The sequence below is a fragment of the Numida meleagris genome, chromosome 22 (assembly GCF_002078875.1).
Source record: "Numida meleagris isolate 19003 breed g44 Domestic line chromosome 22, NumMel1.0, whole genome shotgun sequence".
Taxonomy (NCBI): Eukaryota; Metazoa; Chordata; class Aves; order Galliformes; family Numididae; genus Numida; species Numida meleagris.
In genome coordinates this window covers 5,408,517-5,434,962 of record NC_034430.1, presented here as the reverse complement: position 1 = coordinate 5,434,962, position 26,446 = coordinate 5,408,517, and the positions used below count along the sequence as shown (strand labels likewise).

The 26,446-nt window shown below is 49.6% G+C and overlaps 4 protein-coding genes across 7 annotated transcripts in view; 2 read left to right on the top strand and 2 right to left on the bottom strand.

Moving 5' to 3' along the window:
* On the top strand, positions 967-7,745 carry SYNC (syncoilin, intermediate filament protein). Of its 2 annotated transcripts, XM_021375439.1 has the most exons (5): positions 967-1,194; positions 1,328-1,559; positions 3,581-5,018; positions 5,980-6,104; positions 7,227-7,745. In XM_021375439.1, exons 3-5 carry the CDS (start codon positions 3,588-3,590, stop codon positions 7,288-7,290), a joined length of 1,620 nt encoding a protein of 539 aa, XP_021231114.1. In that variant the 5' UTR covers positions 967-1,194; positions 1,328-1,559; positions 3,581-3,587; the 3' UTR covers positions 7,291-7,745. The 2 variants fall into 2 exon arrangements, with proteins under 2 accessions (XP_021231114.1, XP_021231113.1); XM_021375438.1 differs by lacking the exons at positions 967-1,194; positions 1,328-1,559 and adding an exon at positions 2,412-2,579.
* RBBP4 (RB binding protein 4, chromatin remodeling factor) lies at positions 8,162-15,494 on the bottom strand. 2 transcript variants are annotated; one of them, XM_021375446.1, is made up of 12 exons: positions 15,332-15,494; positions 14,604-14,751; positions 13,833-13,978; positions 12,888-13,061; positions 12,584-12,699; positions 12,258-12,418; positions 12,016-12,142; positions 11,831-11,908; positions 10,620-10,696; positions 10,452-10,509; positions 10,237-10,347; positions 8,162-9,263 (listed from the first exon to the last, which is right to left on the bottom strand). In XM_021375446.1, the coding sequence occupies exons 1-12, from the start codon at positions 15,345-15,347 to the stop codon at positions 9,198-9,200; spliced, it is 1,278 nt and encodes a 425-aa protein (XP_021231121.1). In that variant the 5' UTR covers positions 15,348-15,494; the 3' UTR covers positions 8,162-9,197. The 2 variants fall into 2 exon arrangements, with proteins under 2 accessions (XP_021231121.1, XP_021231122.1); XM_021375447.1 differs by having other exon boundaries at positions 14,604-14,748.
* ZBTB8OS (zinc finger and BTB domain containing 8 opposite strand) lies at positions 15,569-21,523 on the top strand. Its single transcript, XM_021375453.1, has 8 exons — positions 15,569-15,712; positions 16,814-16,979; positions 18,024-18,048; positions 18,604-18,725; positions 18,969-19,051; positions 19,427-19,479; positions 19,721-19,757; positions 20,438-21,523. The coding sequence occupies exons 2-8, from the start codon at positions 16,892-16,894 to the stop codon at positions 20,522-20,524; spliced, it is 495 nt and encodes a 164-aa protein (XP_021231128.1). The 5' UTR covers positions 15,569-15,712; positions 16,814-16,891; the 3' UTR covers positions 20,525-21,523.
* The window catches only part of LOC110387363 (zinc finger and BTB domain-containing protein 8A-like), an 11,369-nt gene continuing 8,271 nt past the window's right edge, over positions 23,349-26,446 (bottom strand). The window contains exons 1-4 of one of the 2 annotated variants that reach the window (XM_021375436.1): positions 26,163-26,419; positions 24,981-25,960; positions 23,962-24,131; positions 23,349-23,740 (exon numbers count right to left, since the gene is read on the bottom strand). In XM_021375436.1, coding sequence (XP_021231111.1) covers positions 23,411-23,740; positions 23,962-24,131; positions 24,981-25,960; positions 26,163-26,395 — 1,713 coding nt within the window. In that variant the 5' untranslated portion in view covers positions 26,396-26,419 and the 3' untranslated portion in view covers positions 23,349-23,410. Of the gene's footprint in view, positions 23,741-23,961; positions 24,132-24,980; positions 25,961-26,162; positions 26,420-26,446 lie in introns of those variants that run through there. The other variant, XM_021375437.1, reaches the window with a different exon arrangement.

Genomic DNA, 26,446 nt, shown 5'->3' with positions numbered 1-26,446 from the left:
AACCCAGGGCATGGAAAAGCCCAGCGCTGGCCTTGTCTGCAGCAGTGCCCTTGTTAGTGATTGCTGGGCCACAGAGATGCGTGCACACACACATACACATGCACACACGCGTGCAGACACACATGGACACATGCACACACCCCAGTGGGAATCTCTGGGGAGGAGGGGACAGTCCTACCCTGGGCGTGGTGCCACCAGGACAAGCAGCCTTGACGCGGATGTTTGAAGCTGGTATCTGGGTTGTGCCAAGAGATAACGCACAGCAGTGAGGTCCGGGGCTCACAGTGTTGGAGCTGTGGATTTATGTCCCCACAAGGGACAGACCCCGTGTCCCCGGCTGGGCCAGCATCCATTCTGCACCAGCTGTGCCAGTACCGGTGCTGTCCTGGTGCCTCACCGCGGGCAGAGCGGTCCTGGCACCAGATAAGCGGGAGCTGCTGGCGCCTGCAGCCCAGGGCAGGGTCCGGCCCCGCTGCCATGGAGCTGCCAAGGTCCCTGCAGAGCCACGAGGACGGCGCCTTCGGGCTGCAGCTTTCATCTCTGCCCCAGCCCCAGCTGGGTCTGTGCCCACGCTGCCCTCCTCCTCCTCCTCCTCCTCCTCCTCCTGCTCTGTCCCGCCAGTGACCTTGCACAGACTCTGAGCATCCTTATCTGGGATTTCTGAGGTCTGAGGCAGCTGCAGCATTTCAGCAGCAGAAACGGGGTGAGCCCCAGCACTGCAATGTGGCCACGGCCGTCTTCCCATGCTGGCTACCACAGCAGCGTCCCTATGGTGGCAGCGTCTCAGCTCTCAGCCAGGGAAACTGAGGCAGGAGCAGTGCAGGTGCCCTCCAGCTGCCACCAGGACACTGCAGCGGGCACTACATCTCACCACATTCCAGCAGCTGGAACATTTCCCTGCAGATACGTTCCTGCCTTCTCTTCTCCCTGTTTGCTGGAGCAAAGTCCAGGGCAGATCGTGCATGGACAGAGCTGTGCCGGGTCCGACACCCGAGCCGCCCGTTGCCTGGTAATGTCCACAAAACAGCCGGGGCGATCCTCTTACCGGGAACAGCTGAGCGCAGCCCCCCGCCCCCGGGTACCCCACCAGGGTTTGCTGCACGCCTGACCCGCAGGTCCCTCGGCTTGGCAGATGCAGATAGAGATTTATATTTATCCGCACAACTTGCCCGAATGGACAGCATTCCTCTCCCGGTGAGTCAAAAGCCTCAGCGCAAAGAGAGGCGCTTCGTGGAAAAAAAAAAAAAAAGGTGCATTGCGCTGAAAAAAGCAACAGGGTCAAAAAAAAAAAGAAGCAAACACCCAAATCTTCCCTTTCCTTTTAAAGCTCTGCTCCCCCACCAGCGCGTGCTGCCAGGCCGGGAGACGGACACGAGCAGTTATTTTAAACCGGGCGGCGAGCAAGGTGACGGCGGCGGTGACGTGGGGACGGGGACAGGGTGGCACTTGGGGATGTTGCAAGCAGTGGTGCGCGTTGCCAGGCGGTTTCGGGGCACGTAAGCTGGCGACTTCCTGAGCTGCGAGCGCTGACTTCCTGAGCGGGCACGGCCAGGGCGGAGGTAGGAGGATTTTTCCTTTAATAAATGGATAAAGTTTGTTTTAATCGATTGCTTCTGCCCTTCTGCTCCACCAGGCCTGAGCTGGGGGTGCCAGGGCCGGAACCCAGCAGCCACGCTGTGCTCCTGGGCTGCCGCGTGCACACCAGCGTGGTGACGTGTGTAAAATACACACCAGCCGTGAATAGATGCTGATAGTGTTGCCCCAAAGAGTGGGGTTAGGATGCTGCGGGTTGGGGACCAGCACTGGGTGGGCAGAGGTGGAATCCCCAACCCCAGGCAGCGTCACTGCCAGGTGGTGAGGTGCCACCATTCTATCCCTGGAGGGAGAGCAGAAAGGGGGTACGGACATATGGACATACGGACAGCAAGAGGGGGGCTGTGCTCTGCGGGTACCGGCGTGTTTGCAGGGACAGCCTGGGGCACATGTGGGGCCCCCAGGACTTTGGTATCCATGTGCTCTGTGCACAGGATAAGGCCCCACCAAATCACGGCCACGTACCGTGTCCTCACCGTGCCCCTTCCAGCCACCACCACAGGGTGCACACCCCAGCCCAGGGGCCCTGGTGTCCCCACCACAGCCCCACTGCCCTGCGCGGGGACCCCGGTGTCCCCATCACAGCCCATGCCCTGCCCAGCAGGAGCACCCCAGCACCCCAGCAGGAGTGGGCTGGAGGCTGCACAAAGGGGCACCCTCAGCAAACCAATCCAGCATGGGAAGACCCCCGGTGGGATGGGGGCACCGGGGGTGCTGCGGGGCTGCAGCCAGCCTGAAGGTTTCACTGCCAGGGATGCAGGCATGGCCCTCCCCTCCCTCCTCCTCCTCCTCCTCCTCCTCCTTCTTCTCCTCCTCCTCCTCCTCTCGGGGCGGAGGGCGGCAGCACCCGCAGCTGGCGCTGCAGCGGGCGAAGCGGCTGCCGGGGGAGTCTGATTTCCAGCGCCGTGTATTAATAACCCCCACCCGCCCCATGCTAAGCCCATGTGCAGCGCAGTGCTGGGGGCACCGGGCTCCGGGAGAGCAAGGTACGAGCCGGCCCCTGGGGAGATGGGGGGGAGAGGGGCCGGGAGGTGTGGGGTGGGGCCCCCCAAGGGGCTGTGGGGTGAGGTTCAGCCCCCGGGGAGCATCGCGGGCACACGGAGAGGGGCCGAGGGGGTGGGGGGGAGCACACCCCGTGGACGCAGAGCAGTCGCTAAGTTTGATAAATCACTGCTGGCAGCTAAGGGGGGGGGGTGAACGGCAAACCCCGCACAGCCCCCTCCCCGCCTTTCCCCGCACTCCCCAGCTCCGGCGTTTGGGTCCGAGGCTGCGATGTGTCAGCGCTGCAGAAAACTGCCTTATTAGGAGAGAAAGGACCGGTGAAAATCAGTGCTTTCCGTAAAGCCGCTGGGGCGAGCCGGGGGCCGCTGGGTGCCAGCCCGTGCTCATTCCTTTGGGGATGACGAGACATGAGCTCAGCCCGCGGGGCCGAGAGGTGAGAGCATCCCCCCGCTGCGGGAAAAGCCCCCACCAGCCCCAGGGCCGTGCGCTGCTCCCTGCCCCCAAATAGCACCTGCAGAACGTGAGATGGAAGCGCTTTGTCGTGGCAGTGACCGGCGCCCACCCAGGAGTAACGCCGGGCTCGGATGACACGGCAAAGTGAGCGGCCGCGGGCCCGCTGCGGTGCTGTGCTCCGTCCCCAGGCCGTGCCGATCCCGCTGCACCCGGCAGCGCATTCCCGTGCCGTGAGGTTATGCCACATAGCTGGGAAGCGGGCGCGTTGCACTGAGGATGTCTCACCGGGTGTGCAGCGCGAGCTGCCATGCTCCCATCGCAGCAGTGATCAGTGCAGCGTTACAGGGACATGGGGAACTGCTGCTGGGTTTCAGTGCTTGCTCTCCCTTGGTCACTGTCACTTTAGAATGGCTTTGCTCCTACATTCTGGCCCGTGCTGATGACAAAATCTTGGGTCCAACTTGTCCTCGGAGCAGGCAGGGAGCGATGAGCCCTGTCCCACCCCCGCTGATGTGTCCCTTCTCCTTTGCAGGGACCTGATGGCAGAGCCAGAGCCCCCTCCAGAACCGCAGCCGGATGAAGCAGGAGCAGCCCCAGCCCTGCACCCCGGGGCTCCGTGCAGCCCAACAGAGCCAGCACAGGGCCTGGGGGCTGCTCCTGCTCCGGGCACCTGCGGGGAGCTGCAGGAATGCGCTGGGGACACAGCCTTGAACTTCACCATGCCGGGAGCACTGCTGGGTGAGGAGACAGCCAGGGCAGGGCCCCCACTGGGGGTGAATGGAGCAGAAGTCCCACTGGATGCGGAAACAGATGAACAGATCCTTCCAGACATGGATGCTGGCGAGACAGGGACCCCGCTGGATGTGGATGGGGCAGGAATCCCATTGGATGTGGAAGATGAAGTAGGGATCCCTCTGGATATGGATGCTGGTGGAACAGGGACACTTCTGGATGCTGATGGAGCAGGACTCCCACTGGATGTGGAAGCAGAAGGATTAGGGATCCTGCTGGATATGGATGCCGCTGTGGCAGGACTCCTGCTGGATATGGATGGGGCAGGAATCCCACTGCACGTGGGTGGGGCAGAGATCCCGCTGGATGCAGCCGGGGCAGAGATCCCATTGGCCATGGACACCGACGGGGCAGGGATCCCGCCAGGAGCAGCAGGGACAGCGGTCCCGCAGGACATGGACGCGGAAGGGGCGGGCACCCCGCAGGCCACGGAGGGCACGGAGCGGCCGTGCCTCAGCCTGGAGGAGCTGGGCGAGTACTTCCAGGAGTGCATCGAGGCGGTGGAGCAGCTGGAGAAGGAGCGCGATGCCCTGATCGAGGAGCTGACGCAGCTCCGCGAGCCGGCGCTGCAAGATATCCGCCATGCCCACCAGGAGATCCAGGCCGCCTGCCGCCTGCTGGCCAAGGTGGAGCTGGAGCGGGACAACCTGAAGGACGAGATCCGTCAGATCAAGCAGAAGCTCTTCAAGGTGACCAAGGAGTGCGTGGCCTGCCAGTACCAGCTGGAGAGCCGCCGCCACGACCTCTCGCAGCACGCGGCCTACCGGGACGAGCTGGAGAACCAGGCCGGGCGGCTGTCGGGCGAGCTGAGCCGCCTGCGGGAGAGCTGCGAGAAGGAGAAGGAGGCCCTGAGGCAGCGCCTGGAGGCCCCGCCGTGCCGCCAGGACCAGCAGTACCTGCAGGAGAGCCGGCGGCTGTCGGCCGAGTTCGAGAGCTTGGTGACGCGGAGCCGCCGCGGCCTGGAGGAGCACTACGAACCGCAGCTGCTGCGGCTGCTGGAGAGGCGCGAGGCGGGGACGCGGGCGCTGCAGGAGCTGCAGGGAGAGGTGCAGGGCATGAAGGAGGCCCTGCGGCCCTTGCAGGGGGAGGTGAGCCGGCTGCGGCTGCAGAACCGGAGCCTGGAGGAGCAGATCGTGCTCGTCAAGCAGAAGCGCGACGAAGAGGTTGGGCAGTACAGGGTACGTGCGTGGGGGTTCCCATCTGCGGGTACTGCAAACGGGTGGTGGAGGTCTGGTTCGTAGGGCCCAGGGGGAGCAGGGAGAGTGGGGGGTGACATCTCCCTGCGGGTTCTGTTGAAGGCACTTCTCTCCCTGAGGATTTACTCTGTGTCTCTGGAGGAGCCCCAGCTGAAGCTCAGTGACTCAGCAGCGCTGTGCCCTGCCGGGATGCTCAGTGTGCAGCCCACTGTGCAGAACGAGCTTTGGGAAGGGCTCCACATGATGTCAGCAGGTGCTGCCTCCAGCCAGCAACATGCAGAGGCACTGAGGAACCCCGAGGACAGAGAGGAGGTGCAGCACTGCACTGGCCCCGCATCTCCACAATGGATGAAGCAGAGCTCAGGTGCTGGAACAGAGCCGTGGTGCCATGCCAGGCCTCCCATGCAGCACCTCATGCAGGGAGAAAGTGCAATTTAATATCCACAAGAGCCTGCTTGGCAGGGCACCTCACCATCCATCTCCAGCATTCCCGGCCATCGTCACCGCTGCCCACAGCCAACATCATCCCTAGGGCACTGCTCTGCCCACAGCCAGCATCCTCCAGGCACTGCTGCGCTGTGGCACTGGGAGCAGGACCCTCTCTGGCTCCTCGGGGCCCCACCTCACCCAGGCCCCGGGCAGCCCCCGCTGTGCCTCCCCGCCGCCTTTTCCCCATTTCCTTGTTTATCTTCTTAAGTATTTTAGATTTATGCAGTGCTGACAGCCTTTCAAACGCACACCCAGCAGTGAGGGTCAAACCCAGCCAGGGGGAAGGCGAAGCACGACTGCACGCCAGCCCTGGTTCTGTCTTGGTAGGGAAGCCTGTCCTGCAGGGATGGTGAAACCCCTGCAGGGGTTTCTGAAGACCACCACCACGGAGCAGGGCAAACCCCTGCAAGGCTGCGGCCGCTTCCCAGATAACCGTGTTCTGTCTTCACCCCAGGAGCAGGTGGAGGAGCTGGAGGACAGGCTGAAGGAGCTGAAGAACAGCGTCCAGCTCCAGCAGCGCAAGAACCAGGAGCTGGAGGAGCTGCGCAGCAGCCTGCACCACGAGCTGGCCATCTACAAGTCAGTGTCTGCTCCACGCTGCTGTCCCCACACGCTGTGCTGTCCAGGCACGGGCTGCAGTGGTAGTGCTGTGGAAACTGCAGAGCCTTTGCCATGCAGCCATGTGATGGAAATTTCTGCACAGAATAGAAGCGGGGGCTGCCTTCCAAGGGACAGGCGCGGCAACTTGACAAAATATACACTATTTCCTTAGGAACAGTGGAAGGGAGCTGGGTTCTCAGTTTGAGAGGCACTGCTGCAGATGGTCTTTAGCAGAGGGAACAACCTCCTGCTTCTAAATCCATGCTGCTGCTTTCACTCAGGGCTTCTCTACCCTATTTTAAAGCTCCAGAACACGTCCACAAGTTTGTGGACTATTTTACCTGCCAAACTTTGTGTTGCTATGTGTCACTCCACCTCTCAGCTGCACACGCTCTTTAATATTTTCTGCAGCTTTAATGCTACCGTAGCATTCCATTTTCACCTTCCCCACTCAAACTTCCTCCTGTAGTTGCACCGTGGGGGGGCATTCCCCACCCAGCAGCTGCAGCTCGCTTCTGTCCATGAACCACTGCAGCACGGTGAGCCCAGGGAAGAGGCAGCTCTCCCGCCTTGGTGCCACATCCCATTGTTGCAAGATTTATTAACGAGAGTAACTGCAGCGTCTTTGCCGCGTGGGGTCCCTGAGAATCACGGGGTGCAGAGGCCGACATTCAACCCCAGGTGCAGCCACAATCTCTTAACACCCAGGGATCTGCAAACCGCCGTGGCTGGGAGCGATAGCCCTTCAGCCTTCTTAAATGTCAGCTCACCTCCTCGAGTTTCACTTTTGAACTGGGAGCCTGAGTGCAGTACGTCTCAGAGCTGCCTCCTCCCGCGTCCTGCAGCAGAAATCACAGCTGCCTCCTCCCATAGCTGGCAGCAGAAATCACGTTCCCTGCTGTCAAAGCTGCCACGAGTGCCAAGGGCTCTGGCCGGGCTGGCCCCAGCCTGCACGCTCAGTGCCACGCACCGAGCCAATTTTAGCATTACCTAATTGCTTTTCCTTCACACTGGGAAAAAGGAAGATTATTTTTTTTTTCAGAACTTTCTGTTTCATACATTCCATATTTAGTATCCTAAATTCACTTTCTACTCTTACAGGGGCTGCTTAGAAATCTACGGCCACCTTTGCAAATCTGAAGAAAAACCAGACCAAGAATGTTAGAGGTGAGATGAGAGCCCAGCCTTTCCCTCCCTGAACTGCAGCGGGAGGAGCCTGCAGGGACAGCTCCTCTCCCTGCTCTCCTTGGTGCCCCAAGTCAGGAGCCCAGGACTCTGCTGCGGATCTTCTGCTCAACACGAGCAGAGAAAACGGTACCTGCACTGAACAATGGACATGGCCAAAGAATTACACGTGTATGTTTTGCTGTGTTTGGAAAACGTATCTTGCCCTGCACATACACCTGCACAGAAAGGACTGCTCGGGAACCAGGGGGAGGGGGCTCGTTCTGGAGCTGACGTACTGAAGCTTTTCCTTTTGTAGTTCAAGCGGTGTTTGCTGCATTGTGACAGGCTCCACCGAGGGCCACAGACACTGAAGTCTGTGGATAAAAGGTTTCCACTTTATAGTCTCACACTGAAAATAAAGGTCAGAGTTTAAGGATCTTTCTATTTCTCAAAGCCGCATGTCAAAGAAAAATGAGCTTGTGTGTCAAACCAGGAGGCTTGAAAGGCCCCCACATATTTAGGCTTAACAAAATAGGGGGGAAAACCCAAAAAACCACCCACAATGTTCTGTGTAAGGGCTGAAGGCAGACCCAGAATTCAGCCAGCAGCACGCTGCCCTGCACCCCTACCTGCCCAGAGCTACTAAGCACCCATTTCACAGAGCAGGAACAGAAACAAGAGGAGGCAGCCCTGGAGAAGCGCACATCACAAACCCCACATCTGCACCAGCGCCCGCTCCCACAGGACACACACAGGGAGACTCCTCTTCCTGCTGCCTTCCTCTATCTCAAGAGATACAGTTAACCCTCACGGAACCAGCGAACGCAGAAGGAAAACATCAGCACAAAACCTCACAGCCATGCAGCGCATACGTAGAAAAAATTTATTCCGTCTGAAGCACTTACACGCAGTTAGTCATGAGGAACACGAGGAGTAACAGGTCGCTGGTGGAAGGTGTGCAGGACACAGCGGTCAAGGACGAACTCCCACAAAGGCAGTTTGCCCACGTCACTTGCTCTATTTGCACCAGCCACCACTGCTGTTCTAGGTCACCGGGCACGGCCCCTGCGGTACGTCGCTGGTAAAAACAGACACCTTGACAACTCTGTGGCCCCAAGTTTTAAAAACCATTTCACAGAAAGGAAAGAAATATGTGAAAACACAGCTCAAGAAACACACAATAGAACAAGAGGCGTGGAAGGTGAACGATGCTCTGCGGGAACAGCTGATGGATCCAAACCACTGTCATCCAGTGGGCGGGAGAAAAGGGAAAGGACAGGAGGAAGGAAGGAATGAAAAACCCAGAATTACCAGTAAAGACAAAAAAAAAAAAGTATAGAAAGAAATATAATTCCAGAATCTGCAAGTCTTTTTATGTATCTGCAGAGGCAGAAAAAGCCACGCAGGTACAGATTTAATAAAGGAATCCCAATGCTTCTGAGTTGTACCGAAGAGGACAGGACCTTCCACACTCCACATTTCTGAACTGCCAGTGGATTAACACTTGCATCATCTCCGTTGGTTCAAGCATACTCTGGCAGCTCTGCTGATTTAACTTTTGTTTAAATTAGGCAAAAGCCCGCAGCTGTAGCAAGCTAAAGACAGAAGAACAACAACAAAAAAGTTTGCTCTGCGTGAGGAAGGCAGCTAAAATGGGACAGCCAGCTCTATACACGAGAGGTTGCTGTAGGAAATCTGACCGAGGAGCTGCAGCACTGCACCAGCTGAGTTGGACTAAAAGCCCTTTTCTGAGGGAGTACTGCCTGGGATAAAAGCACTGCTGATGGTTTCTACAGAAAGATGGCTGAACACAAAGTCTACGTGTGTCTCAAAACCAGTGTTAAGTCAACGTCAGGGCTGAGAGGGAAGAGAAGGAAAAGGACTAGAAACAGGAAGGACCCTCATCTAAGATCCTTGACCTTCCGGATCCACGCTTCCTTCTGGGTCTTCATCGTTGTATATGTTCTCTGCCTGCAAGTCAGAAGCAAGAGTTGAAGAAGCATCTACCACCACATTTAACAGGATGCCGTGTGCCAGAGCCCTTCAGAAAGTCCTGGCAGATTTTCCCCTGCAGATATGTCACCAATCCCCCAGGCTTTTTATCAAGAAAGCAGCAACACAGACCATCTTGTTTTGAAACAGTGATGTACATTTCAGAAGTACTCTGTTACTGTAGCCTACGGGCATCTGACTTCTTAAAGCAGAGACCACAGCAGGGCTTATTTTACTTCGGGATACTGCGCATACATTTAATAGATGCTTTACTTTGCAGTATCACTTTCTGAAAGAACTACACAGAGACGTTGCCAAGACAAAGCCTCCGTGAACCAATCTATAAATAAACCAAAATTAGAAGCATGGTCTTTTCAAAGGTTACTCGAGCTTTACGAGATAATTCTCCAGAACTTTCAGCAGCTGGTAATTAAACCAGCACCTTTCTCCTGTTCACCACCACTGCCCCTCTGCAGCCACAGGGGACATCTGTATCACACGCAGAGAACTCACTCCTTATGACAGTAACTAATAGAAACCTCAACTTCATGTTTGCATTTGTTGTGGTTTTTGTTGGTGGTGGTTGGCTGGAGTTTTGCTGTTTGTTTTTGAGCTGATTTTTGGTTGGGTGTTTTTTGTTTGTTTGTTTGTTTGTTTTAAAAACACAGTTTTCATTCAAACATAGATGGGAAAATTTCACTTCTACTCCATACACCAGTACTTACTTTCTTTTTTTACTATTAAATTAAGAGAAATGCAAAACAGCTTCTCAGTATTTGTAAGCCCTTATTTCTACCAAATCTAAAACGTATTTCACTGTCCATTTGAGATTTAGGCAGCGCTACAAAGCAAGTCATTCTGAGACCTGTAAATAAAAGCAGGAATGCTGAAATTCAGGCAGTTCAACACTATCTGTTATCTACCACTTCCTGCACTCTCCAAAACAACTTACCATTTGCCAGACTTGCATGATATTGTCTTCTGATACAGAACAGATAACCCAGGGTTCATTGGGATTCCAGGAGAAGTCAGATATCTTTGCAGTATGACCGCCATGAATAAACTAGAAGTGAAAGAAAAAAGGGGGGAGGGCCGGTAACATTTTCAAATCTATGCTGCAGAGATGAGTAATGGGACCAAACAGTCAGCGAGGCTCAGAATTCTTACCAGCAGCTCCGGGGGACCATCCTCAGCATCCTCGGGGGACTGCTCTTCTCCAATTTTACTTAAAAAAAAAAAAATTAATAATAATAATTATGGGTTTTGCTGCTGCTGCATGTGATGTAATTCATCAATATTACTTCGTTAGGACAACCAGACTAATTTGGGATTTACCTCAAGTCCCAAACATTTAGCCGGCGGTCAGTGCCACTGGAGGCCAGGATAGTTTCATTGTGGGGAGACCACTGAACCTACAGACAAGAATGAATTTAGACACGAAGTTAGTTTGAGGAACACGTAACACAGCAGACTTTGCAACGTACAGTGCTGTATTTTATATTACAAAAGCTTTATGGAAATTCAAATTGCTATTAACTTGAAATAGAAATATGCCCAATACCAACATCCTAAGGTAGCAAGTTTTGTGAACATGTACGTGCTAACGAAGCATCTGAGCACCAGAACGGTCCAGTCCCCCCTGTAACCTCTCCTCTAACAGAGACCACATGTTACAAAGCATAAACAACCCTGAAGACTGTGAGCTGCTCCTCCAACAGAACCGCACGAATATAAGCTCTGGATCCTGAAATGGTAGGTATGGCTTCCACATGAAAAGAAATCACTGCAATTAAAGCTTAACAGCCCAAAAGCTCTCATCTACCATGACTGCTGGAGATAAATCTCTGCAAAACATACCACTTAACAGGATCACTGGATTAGAAAATAAGACAAATCCTCACACTAGCCTGACATTTCAAGATTCTGAGCATAATTGTATTCAGAGGTAACTAGTCCTTAAGAAGCAATCCTTCTACAAATAAACCCTTCCACATATTTTTGTTCTGACTAGTGCATGAGTTGGGGATGGAAACACTGTATCCACTAAGCACATGCTACCAATGATGTTAACTTTCTATATTTACACCAGCAAAATTAGCAATTATTTTTTGTCACAGGATGGTCCAGCAATCCCCTTTAGTGGCTGCCATCTCCAGCCTTCCTACAGGACAAGGCTGAGAAGATGAAAACGCTGCAGCCATTTCACTGTGCCTTGCTGCTTCAAATCTGCTGCCATGAATAATTTACACGTACTGTGCACTGCTAGTATTTCACTCCTAACACTGTGGGTAAAGCTCTCAACCATTTCCTTGTTACATTCTGCCCCTGGCTTTCTGGACACTCTTATCTGCACTGGAATTCCCCCACACACAGAAAGCTCCACAACAAGAAACCAGAAAATCATAAGCAGATGAGAGAGAGGAATGAGGGTTTTAAGCCCTAGTACACTTAATGAAAACACAGTGAAAAAGACTACTTCTCATTTGCCCAGCTAGTTAAGAAGAACTAAGCTTAAGTGCAGGGAAGACACAGACATTTTTTTATACCTGAAATATTTCATCTTTATGCGATTCGAAGGAGTGCAACTTCAGCTTTAGGTTCCTCAAGTCCCATAACGCGACAGTCTGCTCAAAGAAAGAAAATCACTTTTTTCTGAAGTAACCAATACAATTCATCCACTCCTACACATCAGAAACTAAATAAAAACTTTCCAAATTCGATAAAAACATACCTTATCTGCTGATCCTGTAGCCAGGATAAACTCACTATAGGGATTGAAAGAGAGGCAGTTGACCTCAGCTGTGTGAGCATCCACGGAATGGCTGGGTTTGGAGGTGTTGTTTGACCGAGTATCCCAGCTGGAAGGAGAAGGCACAGAGCTGAAGTGAAGGCTTACATCTTACACCTCACCAGCAGGCTAGGGAGGCAAAATGGACTGAGATCTTCAGCCTCTAAAGAAGTCGCCCCACTTACATCATGAGCTTCTGATCATCAGCAACAGATCCAAAGAGAGATTCATGGAGCAGGTGCCAGGAGACATCTTCCACCACAGCTGTGTGACCTGTGAAGATGGTCTTTGCATCCACCACTTTACCTTCTTTTGGAACAGCACTTATATCCCACAAGCAAATGGTCTTTAAAAAAAAGAAAAAGAAAAAAAAAGAAATAAAAATTGTATCTTTAGACAGAAATTCTCCATGCTTCCCCACCTCTGTCCCCTCCAACACAAAAACAGTTCTGACCTTAGTCAAGGGACACGAAGCGCAGATTGCACCCCAGCTATATTTCTAAGCACTCACATGATCATCAGAAGCACTAAGCAAATGCCCACTCAGGTTTGGGTTCCATGACAGCCCATAGCCTTCCTTCTGGTGTCCGCGAAGACGCAGATCAGGGTTACACTCTCCAGAAGGGTCTGTAAAAAAGCAGCGTTAAGAACTCCAACGCCTAGTATCACTTTCAGCACATCACGGATTAAAATTACATGATATGCAGCCCACAAATTTTCAACCTCTTTTGCACCCCATCAACCTTCTCTTAAGAAAAGGCAGTCGCAGATATTTTTATATCTCTGAAGCACAAACATGACAAAGCTCCAGGCACCTGGTTTAGAAGGATGCTTGGTGTAATCGAAGACGAGGACGTCACTGGAGGGAGTCTTTGTAGCAATGATGCATGGGTTCTGCGGCATGTAACGTGCTCTGTTCACTTCTCCCTCGTGATTTATCTTGATTTCAATCTCAATTTTTCCACTAACAGACCCAAAGCCTCCAAACTCTGGGGAAAAAAAAATAGAATTTAGTAGTTGTAAATAATTAGCTGTTTTCATATCAAGACACAGAAAGACCCAGAGTCAGTTACTGGTAATATCAGGCATTTATTTTGGGGAGACAGTCACAAGAGCAAGTAACTAGAAGAATCCAGTTTGCAAACGGCATGTTATTTTCAATACCTGTATTTTTAACATAAAAGTATCAGGACTCTGGCTAAGCTGAGAGATGGTTAAAGACGGTTTCCTCCTGAAATAACACCAGACTCAAGGCTTGTGGTAAGCAAAGTGTTGCATGCTTGCAACGCTTGTGCTGTAACTGCACTTGCAAACATGAAGTTCAGCACTGCAGAGCGAACTAAATTCTGGTTTTAAAAAATTGCAACAGCAGAGAATGTGAGACTATACATGTAATTTGCCAAAGCTACCTTATATCTCTATCACTAATGGCAATAATTTAGCATTGCACAAAACGCACAGCAACACTCTGGCAAAAAAGAGGGTTTGGCATTTTCTTTAAATCAGAATAGCATAGTTTTGATAAATACCAAGGCAGAATAGAAAAAGTATTTATCACACAACATCGTATTTACAGATAACTCTAAGAAGCCCAAAGATGAAAATATAAATTGCATAATCCAGGCTTCTGGCAAGAAGAAAAGCCAAGATCAGATTGTTAGGAACTTTTACCTGGTAAAAAGATCGATTCAACCATTAAGAAGTGGAGGAAAAAAAAAAACAGTTAAAGCTCCACCTGACTGACACCTTCGGTCCCTTACCTCCTTTCTCACTGTCATAGTGTGAGGCATCAAACTGTGCATCGTCATTAGGCAGCTGCACACTCGCTATCACAAGATGATTTTGTTCATCTGAAGTATGGGTCCCCAGGACTAACCGGTGAATGCTGAAATCTTTGCCTTCAGGTCTGCGAGAGAAGAAATTCAGGTGAGAAACAAAGGGAGTTTACACTAATATTGAGCTGAATACACTATCTTTTGATGACAGCTTCCAACACCAATATCATCTCTAGAAGTTACCACTGCTCTCCTGTTCTGACAGCATTTCCTTCACTCCTCCCAGCTCAAGATCTCAAATTAAAATTCTCGCAGCACAGCAGCACCTACCTCTGAACAACTCCATCAGTTCCCTTGCCTTCCTTTAAGAGACTCTACCAGCTCCTCCCACTTGGTTTGACATGCACATTCTTTGGAAGCATAATGCTGCTGGGGAAGCTTAGGACAAAAGAGTGCTTAAACTGAAATTATATTTAGATCTCTATTTGTGGGGAGGAGAGCTTTGCATTTAAAAAACGAGAATAAAGCTGGAAGAAGAAAAGTGCCAAAACCAAAGATGTGAAACATTTTCTTGGTGATAAACAGCACTTTCCCCAAATTAAAGGTGTCTCTGGGATTTGCAGACCCAGTTTGCTGCTGGCGAGGCAAGGATACAAAAAGCAACCGAGAAAAGAAGGAACCACACGCTGCCTTATTCAACAACAGCAAAGAGTAGATTTAGTATGTATCCTGCTCCAAAGAAAGGGATCACCTCACCTTGTCACATCAGGAAGCCACTGAGCAGTCAGGCTGGGCCACTCCAGAGCATGGGTCATTACCAAGTCGTACAAGAAGGGCGTGTTCTTTTTCCATATTTTATACTCTTCGTTGATCACGCGTTCTTCGACTGCATCATCAAAGGCTGCTGAAGTGTTTTTTAAAAGAAATGCGGGATGTTAGCCTTTACCAATACAGTCACAACATGTACGCTACGTTGTGAGTGGGCACTGGGTAAGGGGGACCACCACGTGCAGCGGTTTGTCATCAAACAGCACTGCGGGGCCACCGAGCCCACACCGCACGCGCTGCCCCTCGGTTCTGCTGAATTAGCAGCGACCGCACGCAGTGTCACAGGAGCGGCCCAGAAGCAGCCGTGCCCCGGTATCCCTCGGCCGGGGCTGACTGCGCGGCCTGCTGCCTTACCGCAGCACCCCCCGCAGATCCCCGCGCTTAACCCCAGGCCCTAAGCCCGGGGCCCGGCCCCGCAGGCCCCAAGGGACGCCCGCTACCACCCGCCCGAACGCAGAGCCCGGCGCCCCCCGGCCCCGCAGCGCGGCCCGGCGCGCACAGCGCCCCCTGCCGGAACCCCCCCCCCCCCGAGCGGAGAATAGAGCTCTCCTCACGGCGGCGGCCGATGGAGGCGGAAGGCGGGGAGTGAGGCCTAACGCCTCGCGCAGCGCTGAGAGGAGAAGGCCGCGCCGCCGAGCCCGCGCCGCGAGGCCTACCTTCCTTGTCCGCCATGGCGGGGAAGGGGAACGGGGCGGTGGAGCGGGGCTGGGCTGCGCGAGGCGGGCGACCGCTGCTCCGCTCCTCTCCGGCCACGGCTCTATTGTTTCCTGCCCCCGCTGCGTGCCGCTCCGGCGCCGCGCACCCCTTCGCGCGCCAACACTGGCCAATCGCCGCCCGCCGCCGGGACGCTTCCGCCAATCGGAGAGCGGCAAGGGGCGGGGACAAAGGGCAGGCGAGCGCGCTCGGCGGTCACGTGGGAGGGAGGTCGGGAAGGAAGGAGGCGCGGCCGAAGCTCCCCTGGGAGCCGCCATTTTCCGGAGGGAAGGGGCGGGCGGCGCGCGCCCCTCGCGTGGCCCTTAAAGGGGCAGCGCCCCGCGGTGAGTGGGGGTTCTGGCGGGTGGGGGAAGGCCTGGGGTTCGGCACCGTGAGCGGGCCGGGCGGGTGTGCGGGCCGGGCCAAGACTCGGGCTGTCGGTCCGGGACTCCCCCGAGCACTCTCTTGCTGCTTCCCGGCTATTGGTTGCTAATGGATCACCATACTCTCCCTTGTTCCCTGGTTTGTAGCGGGTTTAAAATTCAGTCGTGTGTTCCTTTGGCCTCATTCCCTCCGAGAAGCATTTCTCGAGTTTGCAGCGTACAAATCTCCGTGCTTATTGGGAAGCAGAACCGGGAAATCCCATGTAGAATTGTTCCATGGCAGGCAGTGAGAACCACTCTTGCTGGAAAAAGCTGTGGTGATTTCACATGGGATCTTTGGAAATAATTAGCCTGGGGTTAATGAGAGACTCCAACCTATGTCTGTTACATTTACACATGGAAGTCAGAATGGAATTGAGTGGCTACAAAGGTCTGGTGGAAGAATCAAGCTTTTAAATGACGGTTTGAAACAGCCCCTTCTCCACCATTCAAAAAGAGTAAAAAAATGAAGTGTTCTGCAGGAAGATGAACGCAGGAAAGCCCCCGCGCTGGTCCATGCTTCTAGGCTTGCAGCTTTATGTGCAGCCCCCATCCCAAGAGGAACGGTGGGCTCTTTTTAATCCATGGGGCTCCAGGCTGGCCCTCTCCCTTCAGCCCGGGACTGCAGTGTGCTGTGAGACACGGCGGGCTGAGTACCCTCTGCTCTGAAACTCAGAAGCCAAAGTTACCCGAGTAACTTACTGTGGAGCTGTTAGAATTCTTTTTTCGTTTTTACAATGTTTTATTGTTGAAGAGTGCCTCAAATAGGAGGAATAGGGTTCCTCCCTGTAGAGGCCGAAGTGCACGCTGTCTGTGAGGTCCTGCAGTGCTGAATGTCACTGCTCCAGCCGGCAGGGCGAGTGGTATGGAACTGAACTCTGCCCTCCCCAGTGATAGTTATGATAGCGAACGTTACGTGCGTTTCAAACCTTGTTTTAATGGACCAGCTTGTGTCCAGCTACACCCCACCAGCTGCCTGGTGAAAACCCGAGCTGGAAGCAGCTCTCCCTTTCACTCCGGCAGCGCCGTGGGGGAAGCACGAGGCCCAGGCTGCGGCGGTGGCCATGTTCCGTGCGAGCAGGAAGTGAGCGGAGCGCAGCGATGGCAGGCAGCGAGCGGGACTACAACCTGACGGAGGAGCAGAAGGCTGTGAAGGCCAAGTACCCACCGGTCACTAAGAAGTACGAATGTGAGTGACTGTAACACCGCCCTGACACAACGCGTGTGTGTGTGTGTCAGTGCAGGGGGGGAGAAGGAAATGGGGTGAGCTTTTTAGGAGCTTATGGGGTTTTGTACTGTGCCAGTGTCTTGTGTGTAGGCTGTGGGAATACATCTGGAGTTGAATAGTAAGATAACTACAATTGCCTTCATTGCAGATAGCTGCAATGTCTGTTTGGAGAGACAGTGCAGGTGACTCTCCTAGATGATGTTCAGATCTCTATGTGATAGCGGTGCAGGAATACCATGACACATTACAATAGTTAACGTCTCCATAATTGGAGAAGGTTTTCTTTTATATCCACTGGAATTTGTTTGCTTTAGTGACAGTTGTTGAGGAACAGTTAATTTGTGTGAACGATCTGAACAGCCTCAGAATGAACTTTCAGTTGGAGCAGTCGCGGGGTGGCATATGTTTTATGTCCCAAGATAGCTGTTTCCACCAATGTGGCTTTATTTTGCATCTCTGGCTCCTTTAAAGGAATGTAAGTGATGTTCATGTAAAACTTGTAAGTTCTTGGGATGTTAAGCCTGCCTCATTAGTGAAGATTACTTTATATTTTGTATTACATACTTTTAAAAATTCTCCTTTTTGCGTAATGGATGTTTTTGGGTGGGGACAGGTACACTCCTTCACTGAGCTGTAAAAGTTTGCAGATCTCATCCTCTGCGTGGATAATTTTCGGTCCTGCAGGCTTCAGCGAAATCTCTCTATTCCTGATTAAAGGTTTTTATTGCAGTTAACTTGTAGGAGCCCGTTGCGTTACGATAACCATACGGACAGTGCTGTACATGTAGGGCACTGGCATAATTTGTATTAAACACTTCTATTGAGCAGAAATCATTCAAGATTTCATCTGTGCTATTTCTTCTATGATACTAGAAAAGATGTTCCGTTTTATGTCTCAGGATGAACCCAATAAGTTACTGTTATAACAACAGCATTCAACGTTTTTTAATCATCATTTTAAATTATATTGGTTGATGTCATGCCTTTTTTTTCATTCCTCCTCAGATTTGGATCACACAGCAGATGTGCAGTAAGTATGGGCAGCTGGGATTTATCTGTGCGACAAACTGATGACTTCTTACGCTGCTACAACCCTGTGGTGACTGCTGAAATGTGGCGGCAGATGTACACCTTATGGAACTGTGAAATGTTACGCACTGAGTGTTTTGTATCATCTGTGTTGCTTCCACTCTTGGGAGAGCGTAGAACCACATAGTTTATTTTCTAATGCAGTATTCTTGTGGTGCTTCTCCTTAAGTCTGTTATTTGGAAGTGCCTTTTGAAATCTTCTAAACTCTTGCCCTTAAATCACATTTCAGTACGCCTTCATAGATATCAATTTACTCCATTACAAAGGACATCCCTGTTGTCTGGTAAAATAAGAATTTTCCTTTTTCTCCTAAGAAATCCTTCTCGCATACTGTAAGAAGAAAAATCTATGTAATCTCCCCAAATATATAGGTTCAGACGAACATTTCAGTGTAGAAACCTCCTTTGCATTTGTTCTTACATTCGTATCTCTCACCTGCATAATACACTGGAATTTTGTGGTTACAGCATGGTGTATTACCCCATGTCTCTTTAGGCTACACGCATGGGGAGACACTTTGGAAGAAGCCTTTGAGCAGTGCGTCATGGCCATGTTTGGCTACATGACTGATACAGAGACTGTGGAACCTCTGGATACTGTTGAAGTAGAAGCAGAAGGTAAAAACCGCACTGATTTCTTACACTGGAACTGTAGGAACCCCATTGGTGAAGTGTACCAAAATCTTCTGAGTCTTTAGAGGTAGTTTTGTAGTACTTAATTAACATTCAATTAAGGATCAGTAATCTGAATCTTATAGTAATGCAGAAGCTGTATGTCTTCTATACTCTTAAATATGTTAAATGTTTGGGTGTTCTTGCTGGGACAATCAACTGACTACCTTCTCTGCTTCAACCATGCAGGACATGACATGTTGTCCCTTCTCTTTCACTTCTTGGATGAGTGGTTGTATAAATTCAGTGCTAATGAGTTCTTTATACCCAGGGTAAGTGGCGGGTTTTGTTCTTTTTCCATTTAGTAGGATAAACCTTTCCTCTGATAAGCCACTTTTGAATGTAGTGTCCTTTTAGGAAGAAGAAGGGACTCAACAGGTCACTTAGTAGCAGGAGAATTAGACACAAAAGCACAAAGACCTGAGAAACAAACACTTAGCTTAGTTTCCACAAACGCCAGTCATTAGTGCACAGCAGTGCCAGCTCTGCTTCTGTATTTCCAACTAGTAGTGTATGTCTTTGAGAACACTCCAATTTTCTGGTTTTAGATTTCATTTAAACTGTAGAATATTCTCCTTGTTAGTGAGATTTTGTGCCTGAAGATGGAAGACTTTGGTGACACACTTTTCCACTTGTTTTCTCTGCAGGAGGTAAAAGTGCTTTACATTGACCGAATGCAATTCAAAATAAGATCAATTGGGTGAGTTTAAATGATTAATTGAGTAATTAATATCTTCCACTGATGACAAATACTGCCCTCCAAGTCACTGCTCTGAAATATCGTGATGTACTGGAGGTCATGGATACTTTCCAAAAAGGAGTTCTTACCCTTCCTTTGAGGTTTTAATTTAAAGTCTAACTGTCCAATGCTCATCAGTGAAACTAGCTGTGACATTTGAACAGTAACAATACAACCTCCTCTTTTCTTTTTGCTTTTAAAGGTGGGGAGAAGAGTTCTCTTTACCAAAGCACCCTCAGGTATGCAGTGGTTCATCTGTATATTGCTTAAGGTTTAAGGTAGGATGGGAAGAGTGGTGTCTTCAAAATCAAACTTGCAAGTTCTCATGAGATCCAAGTATAAACATGTCTGAATGGTATCACAGGCACTATTAACTTAAGATCTCACTTCCTGCCAGTTTTTTTGTGAACGCTTTTCTGAACTGTTGGGCTGATGCTTTCTCCACAATGGCAAACTCAGCATTTGGCTTCCTTTTTTTGCGATGCACGATACAAAAGAACCAATCTACAGTCAGAATCTTTACATGGGTTTTGTTCTCTCATTGTTACCGCAGCTTCTTGCTTAGTCCCATTTTGCTTTCCCCCTCTACTCCCAAAAGAATTGCATGCAAGTCTTTATGTCTTAGCATGCCACTTTGATATGTCAGGTTCAAATATCAAATGTTGATGTTATGCCACGGGTAAGAGGAGAAATATGTAGTATTCAGGAAGCAATGGAATAAAGTAAGAGGTGCATGGAGGGGAAGTTTGTAATTTGTATTTAGCTTGGCCAAACAGTATAGTTGGAACAAATACATTTACAACTTTTAGAGGAGAAAAACTGCATAACATTTGTAGAAAGTGGTAAATATTATGTATTATTATGAACTGCTATAAGGTGTCATGTAGAAAATTCATGCCTTTGTGTCTTTTCACTCTAGGGCACAGAGGTCAAAGCGATAACTTACTCAGCAATGCAGATCTGTGAAGAAGAAAAGCCAGAAGTCTTCGTTATCATTGATATTTAAAGCAAGTTTAACTAACTGGATACTTGTCAATGGCTGGGAAAGTCCCTTCAGAACTGTAACCCCTGGGAAAGAGACTAAGGAATTTGCTAATTCAAATCATAAACTGAAGGGAGTTGTGGGGAATGTTATCCTGTACTTCCATGTGAAGATGGTGAGCCAGACCAACACCAGCCTGCCAGCACAGAACTAGTTGGGTCTGGGGGGGATTTGAGAAGAGAGTTCTAGGGGGTGGAAGTCTCTCAGGAACACTGGTAGTTGGCTTTTAAGGCAATTTATGAAGTAAATAGAGAAATTAATGGAGCTGCTAGCTGAAACACTACCTTTTTGATGGGTGGCAGGAAAATGTTGATCTATGTGATTTTGTTTGAAAATTTAAACATAACAATGAGCTGACATCCCTCTTCATGTAATCTAAAGGATCCAAAATACCTGCAGCGGGTCAGATTTAACGTAGGAAAGTTCTGTTTGAAGGACACCTAAGGAAGTATACAAATTAAAAAAAAAAGTCATCCTTCTGAGAACTTTGTCGTGCCACCAGGTGGTGCTAATTTACTATAAATAAATTTCCAAATTGCAATCTCAAAGCACGTGGCTGTGCACATGGAATCCTAGTAGCACCTATTATTGCTGGAAAAAGAGGCAGCTTTTGTTGCCACCAAAGAAAAGAGATTGACCAGATTCTCTGCAGGCCCATTCCTAACTGCGCCTTGTGAGAACTGAATTCTTTTAGAAGAAGACAATTTGGATCAGCTTCCATTTCTTCTTTCGGAAAGGACAATTAAACAAATGAAAGCAATTCCCTAAGTCACGGGGCAGCAATGCCATTGCGATGTGTGAGGGAAGTTCTGCCCTGCTGCGACCCCTTCTCTGTGGTAAATCTATGGGTGCCTCATATTTATTTATTTTTTAAGACATTTTAGATCAGGTTTTAAAGGGATAAAATAAAATCTTTTTTAGAGTGGTTCAATATTGAAATAAAGCATTGACTGGAAGAACTTCTATGTCATTTTTGCTGGTGGTGTTCGAGTTTAATCGAGTACGTTCGTGCTTTGTTCTCCACTACGGCAAGCAAACCCTTCTGTAAATAGGACTGGAGATACTTCTGTACGTCTGGCAAATGAAAGTAAATGAATGTAAGTAGGGTTTTTACTCAGGACAAGCCCCGGGGCTCCCCCACGCGGCCCCCGTGGTGCCTGGCTGTAACACGGGGCAGAGTGCATGTGGCGGCGCTGTGAGGAAGGAGCGAGGCTCGGCCCCAGCCTCTACCGAAGCGGCGTCGCCCCGCGCCGCCCCAGGGCGGAGACCCCAGAGCCCAGCGGTGGGCGGGAAAGCGCACTGCCGCCGCTCCGGGCCCTCAGCGGCTCCTCCGGCACCTCATTGGCGGGATGGATCAGGTGACTGGGGGCAGCCAATCAGGCGTCGAGTGTGAGGCTGCCTTCCAGAGAGCCTGAGGCGGGAAGGAGTGCTGAGGTGCGTGCGGGGATGAGGGGAGAGCCGTGAGGGAGGGGCTTTTCCTTCTGTCCAATCCTTTAAAGTGAGAGAATGGAACGTAGTTAAACTTTGCAGAAGTGCTAAAATGTATTGTATAGTGTTTGTCACAGGCTGTAGTAACAGCAGACTGCTCTTACAAATGCTGACAGAAACTTGTTAGAAGAGCTCTTAGAACTATCTACTATTCGTCTATTTTTTTAAATATGTGTTAAATACTACCATTTTTATTTTTCACAATTGTGGGAGTGATAGCTCTCAGCCTGTATTTGTTAGAAGTCCTTCATCTGCAGTGGGTTGCACTGAGTGTTGTGGCTGCCTGCAGTGCCCAGCCCAGCTGGCACCACTGTGCCACAGTCCTAACTTTTCTATACATTCCATACAATTTTTAAAAACACATTTTGTACAAATGCACTGTGCATTTTCAGTTTCTCTAGAAAGTGGTGGTTCTCTCACTCAAAAAGACTGCAAAAAGAAGATGATTACTAAAGCTGAAGACTCCAGAATTGCAAAGGTTGCTTAAACTCTCAGAGCAATTGTATTTATAAACATTTTTTTCCTGAAGGACCCATGTGAAGTCGCAAGTTTGTCCTCTTGGACAGACAAGAGTTTAAGCAAATCTTGCACCAGTTCATGAAAAAAAAAAAAAAAAGAAAATGGAAGAAACCTGACAATTGTACTTCCAGTGACTGCACTTTTATTTCCATGGAACCACATCAGTGCATCTTAGCTCAAAATTCATGGTACGAGAACACTGGATACCTGAAAAGGCAAACTCACCGCATCCAAATGCGCTGCAGATGCGCTGTTTTTGTTCTACTCTGTAGTGCTGTGTTTATTCTTTAAACTCATTAATGCTTTTCAGAACTACAAGACATGGCTGAATCAGAAAGCAAAGCTCTGGTAAACAGATTCTTCAGCAGGGAGAATTCTATTTGCTCCTCCTTTCTTAGGAAGTTCCTTAAGTGTATATACACGTTAATTACAGTGTCAACAAAAATACTTTATGCTTCTTAGATGCTTGCTTTTGTAAGACTTTTCCAAAGCAAATTATCAATAGCTTTTTTTTTTTTTTTAAATCTTTATACTGTAGAATCTTCCTTGTAGAACAGTTTATATTTTCATTATGAACAGAAGCTCTGAGTAAAACTTTGTCAAAATATAAAGCAGTTCTTCTAAATAGTTTCCAGATGATGTGCGATTTCTGGATGATATGTAGAAGTAGTTACGCTGTTGGATCTCTATAAGCACAAACCAGCGTGTTTGGAGTCTGAATTTTGCTTCTTAGAACAGAATTTTAACAGCACTTAATTGTAATGAAACTAAGAAACCAGTATTAGTTGGTAGAACACAAGTAATTTAATCTTGAATACAGCAGTAACAAATATACAAATATGTCTACCTAAGATTTGGTTTCACCTTTTCATCTGTCTCATCGGGAGTATCATCATTAACACGTCGGACAACCAAATTATATGGCTCTTCCTCCACTGTCTCGTCATCTGACTTCTGTTCCTCCTCCAAAGCCCACTTGGAATGTTTGTTTCCCACGGAGCTGACAGGAGAGTGTTCCACATCCACGTCTTCAGGGATGCTCCCCGGATTAGTTTCTGTGAGACACTTGTGGCACAGTCTGTAGCGCCGTGTTCCCTGCTGCACAACACATCCTGTTTGCTCAGTCACGTGGCGCTTGCACTTCCTGCAGATCAGTTTGCCAGCCTGATGTATCTGAAGAGGTTTAGAATTTGAAAATGTCAGTGTTCATCCAAAACCAGCACGATTAAACAGAAATAAATAAATCACTGAGTCATTCTAAAAAGTGAAGGTAAAAAATACAGGTTTACCAATTTAAATAATGAATAATTGAAGTTGTTACGGTGCTAGTTCTAGAAATGGCTGAGCAGCCAGTACCAATGAGACCTTGTGCTTTTCCTCCAGGTGCCGCGTACCGTTTGGAAGTGGTTACGTAAGTGCTCCAGGCGAGTGAACCTCTTCCCACACGCGTCGCACGGGTACGGCCGCTCCCCGGTGTGGCACCGCAGATGCCGCTTCAGGTCCGCGCGTCGCTTCACCGTGTGCGTGCAGAAGGGGCACTTGAATCGCATCCGAGGTAGGTCATCTGTTGTGGAGCAATACAGGTCATGCATCAAACACCAGCTTCTTTTTATATTAGTTTTATTATTTTTAAGCTTAAATAAGCAGCAGTTCATTTTTCCTTTGGTTTGTCTCCGCACAGAAAAAAATCTCAACATATAACCCCCCCAAAAAACTACTAATTATTCATTGAATATGTTTGGTATTTGATGGTGTATTCTTTCTTACTCCATGTGTTTTTTAGATATACGTATGCTCATAAATACTTACGTTTATTATACATTGTCATCTGACTCAGCAACTAGTACTTCATAAATAAGATATTTATAATCTCTGTAACGTATTAGGATGTGTAACATCTTAAACTTGGGCCATTATAAACTACGGGTATCTTAAATTAGTTTCCAATATAACGCGCATAAGAATACATCTGTAAACGGTCAGTTTATGAACTGCTATCAGCTCATCGAGAGCTGAGACGTTTCGTGTGCTGTGACCAAAGTATCACCAAGTTTTGGGTTGGACCTCAGGGGAAATGCAGTACTGCTCCAATGATGGGAACGAGAGTGAAGATACTACAAGAGCGATTCAGTCCCTCGGGTCCCTGAGTCAGTTGCAGCTCTTCAGGCTTCATTCAGCTCTGTCTGGGTCCAAATAATCAGGCATGTCTTATTTTAACTTCACAGAACACCTGGCTCAGGCTCTCAGTTCTAATTCTCATGCCTTGTTCTGGCTTTAGAGTCTTACATTCTGTTAAGCACTACAACAGATGAAGAAAATAATCAACAGGACTTCATTTCGAGCCTTACAAAATTCTCTCATCTAACTTCCTCTAAATAATGACAAACTTTGCAAAATCACATGTACTTTTTACCTTCATTCCAACTACTCATTACACCTAAAACTGTGGGCACTGAGGTGTACAGTTCTTCTGCTTTTAATTCCATGAACTCAGAAGTCTGTGAAAGTTCTTGTAGTTGAGCAGCAGACCACCTCTTCGGTGCTACTTCTGATTCGTGATTACATCCATCATCATCGCCATCAACATCATTCTCGGCATCAAATCCCGCTTCCTCTTTAGCTCGAGAGCTGTGGTTACAGTCTGACCCATTACAACCCTCTGCCCGCCCAGCTTTACTTGATTTACACTGCACAAAGTCACGTGTCTGTGACAACCCTAAGTGCTTCCGGCGCTTTCTGGTTGAGCCCTGTTTTCTGCCCCTCTTTGACAGCTGTGTTTCTGCCCGCTGAAGGATCACCTGTGAGGACAGATAAGTGCTGTAACTACTCCAGGAATTTTCATTCACCACATTGGCCTTTTCATCTGGAACAGAATAGGAGCGCCTGGGGTTGCTCTTTGCTTTCCTCCTGGAGCGATAAAGTGATGCATGAGCAGGTTCGCTGTTTGTACTTTTGGCTGAAAGGCTAAGGTAGTGATCCTTGTCCTTTTCATTAATATCCAGAGAGGATTTAATGAATGTCTTACAGACATTAAGAATATCTGTCATCTGCAGGTAGCTAGCTGCCGACATTACTTCAATCACATTTTGACCCGTTAAAGGCAATATTCCTGAATACACGAAGTCCAGGATAACCATAAATGTCTCTGGAGAGAAGACCTCGAAAGTAGCTACAGTTGGCTGACTCGTATCTCTTGAACTCTGGGAAAGGAGCATCTTGAAATACCCGCTGCTGGCAAACAGCACATTGCGGTGCGCTTTGAAGAGCTTCCCCTCCACCAGGATACTGCAGTCGCAGAACAAGTCCTGCTTCCGTTGTTCATTTAACTGCTCCAGGAGGTGAAACTGGTGGGAAGAAATCTCCATCCCAGTACGGGAGCAGCGGAAAGTCTTGCTGTAAAGCAAACAACAAACAATCATGACAACGTAAAACTAAATCAATGGTGCTGAATCCTATTTTAAGAGATGAGCCCTATATTTGAAAATATTAAGGCCCTGCAAATTATCACATACCTAATATAGCTTCAACTCTGCACACATCTCTGTGCCATACAATAACAGGAAATTAAACAACTCTGAAAGAGGTGAAGCGGTACCTCAGCAAGAATACCCCATGTCCTGTAAGATTGCATTCATGAAAGCGTAACGGTTCACAGGCCAGGATAAAGAACGGAGTCCGCCAGCAGTGCGGACAGGGAGCCAGCTCGTGCCTTCCGCTGCGCGCTGCCAAACGCGGCACAGCCTCTCCCGGGGCGAAGGCGAACAGCGCGTGAAGGCGGCGGAGCAGCCGCTCCGGCCGCAGCCCTCCCGGCCCGGGCTCCCCCGGCATTGGCCGCCGCAGCCGCCACTCACCCGCGGCCCGCCCGCATTGGCCGCTCGG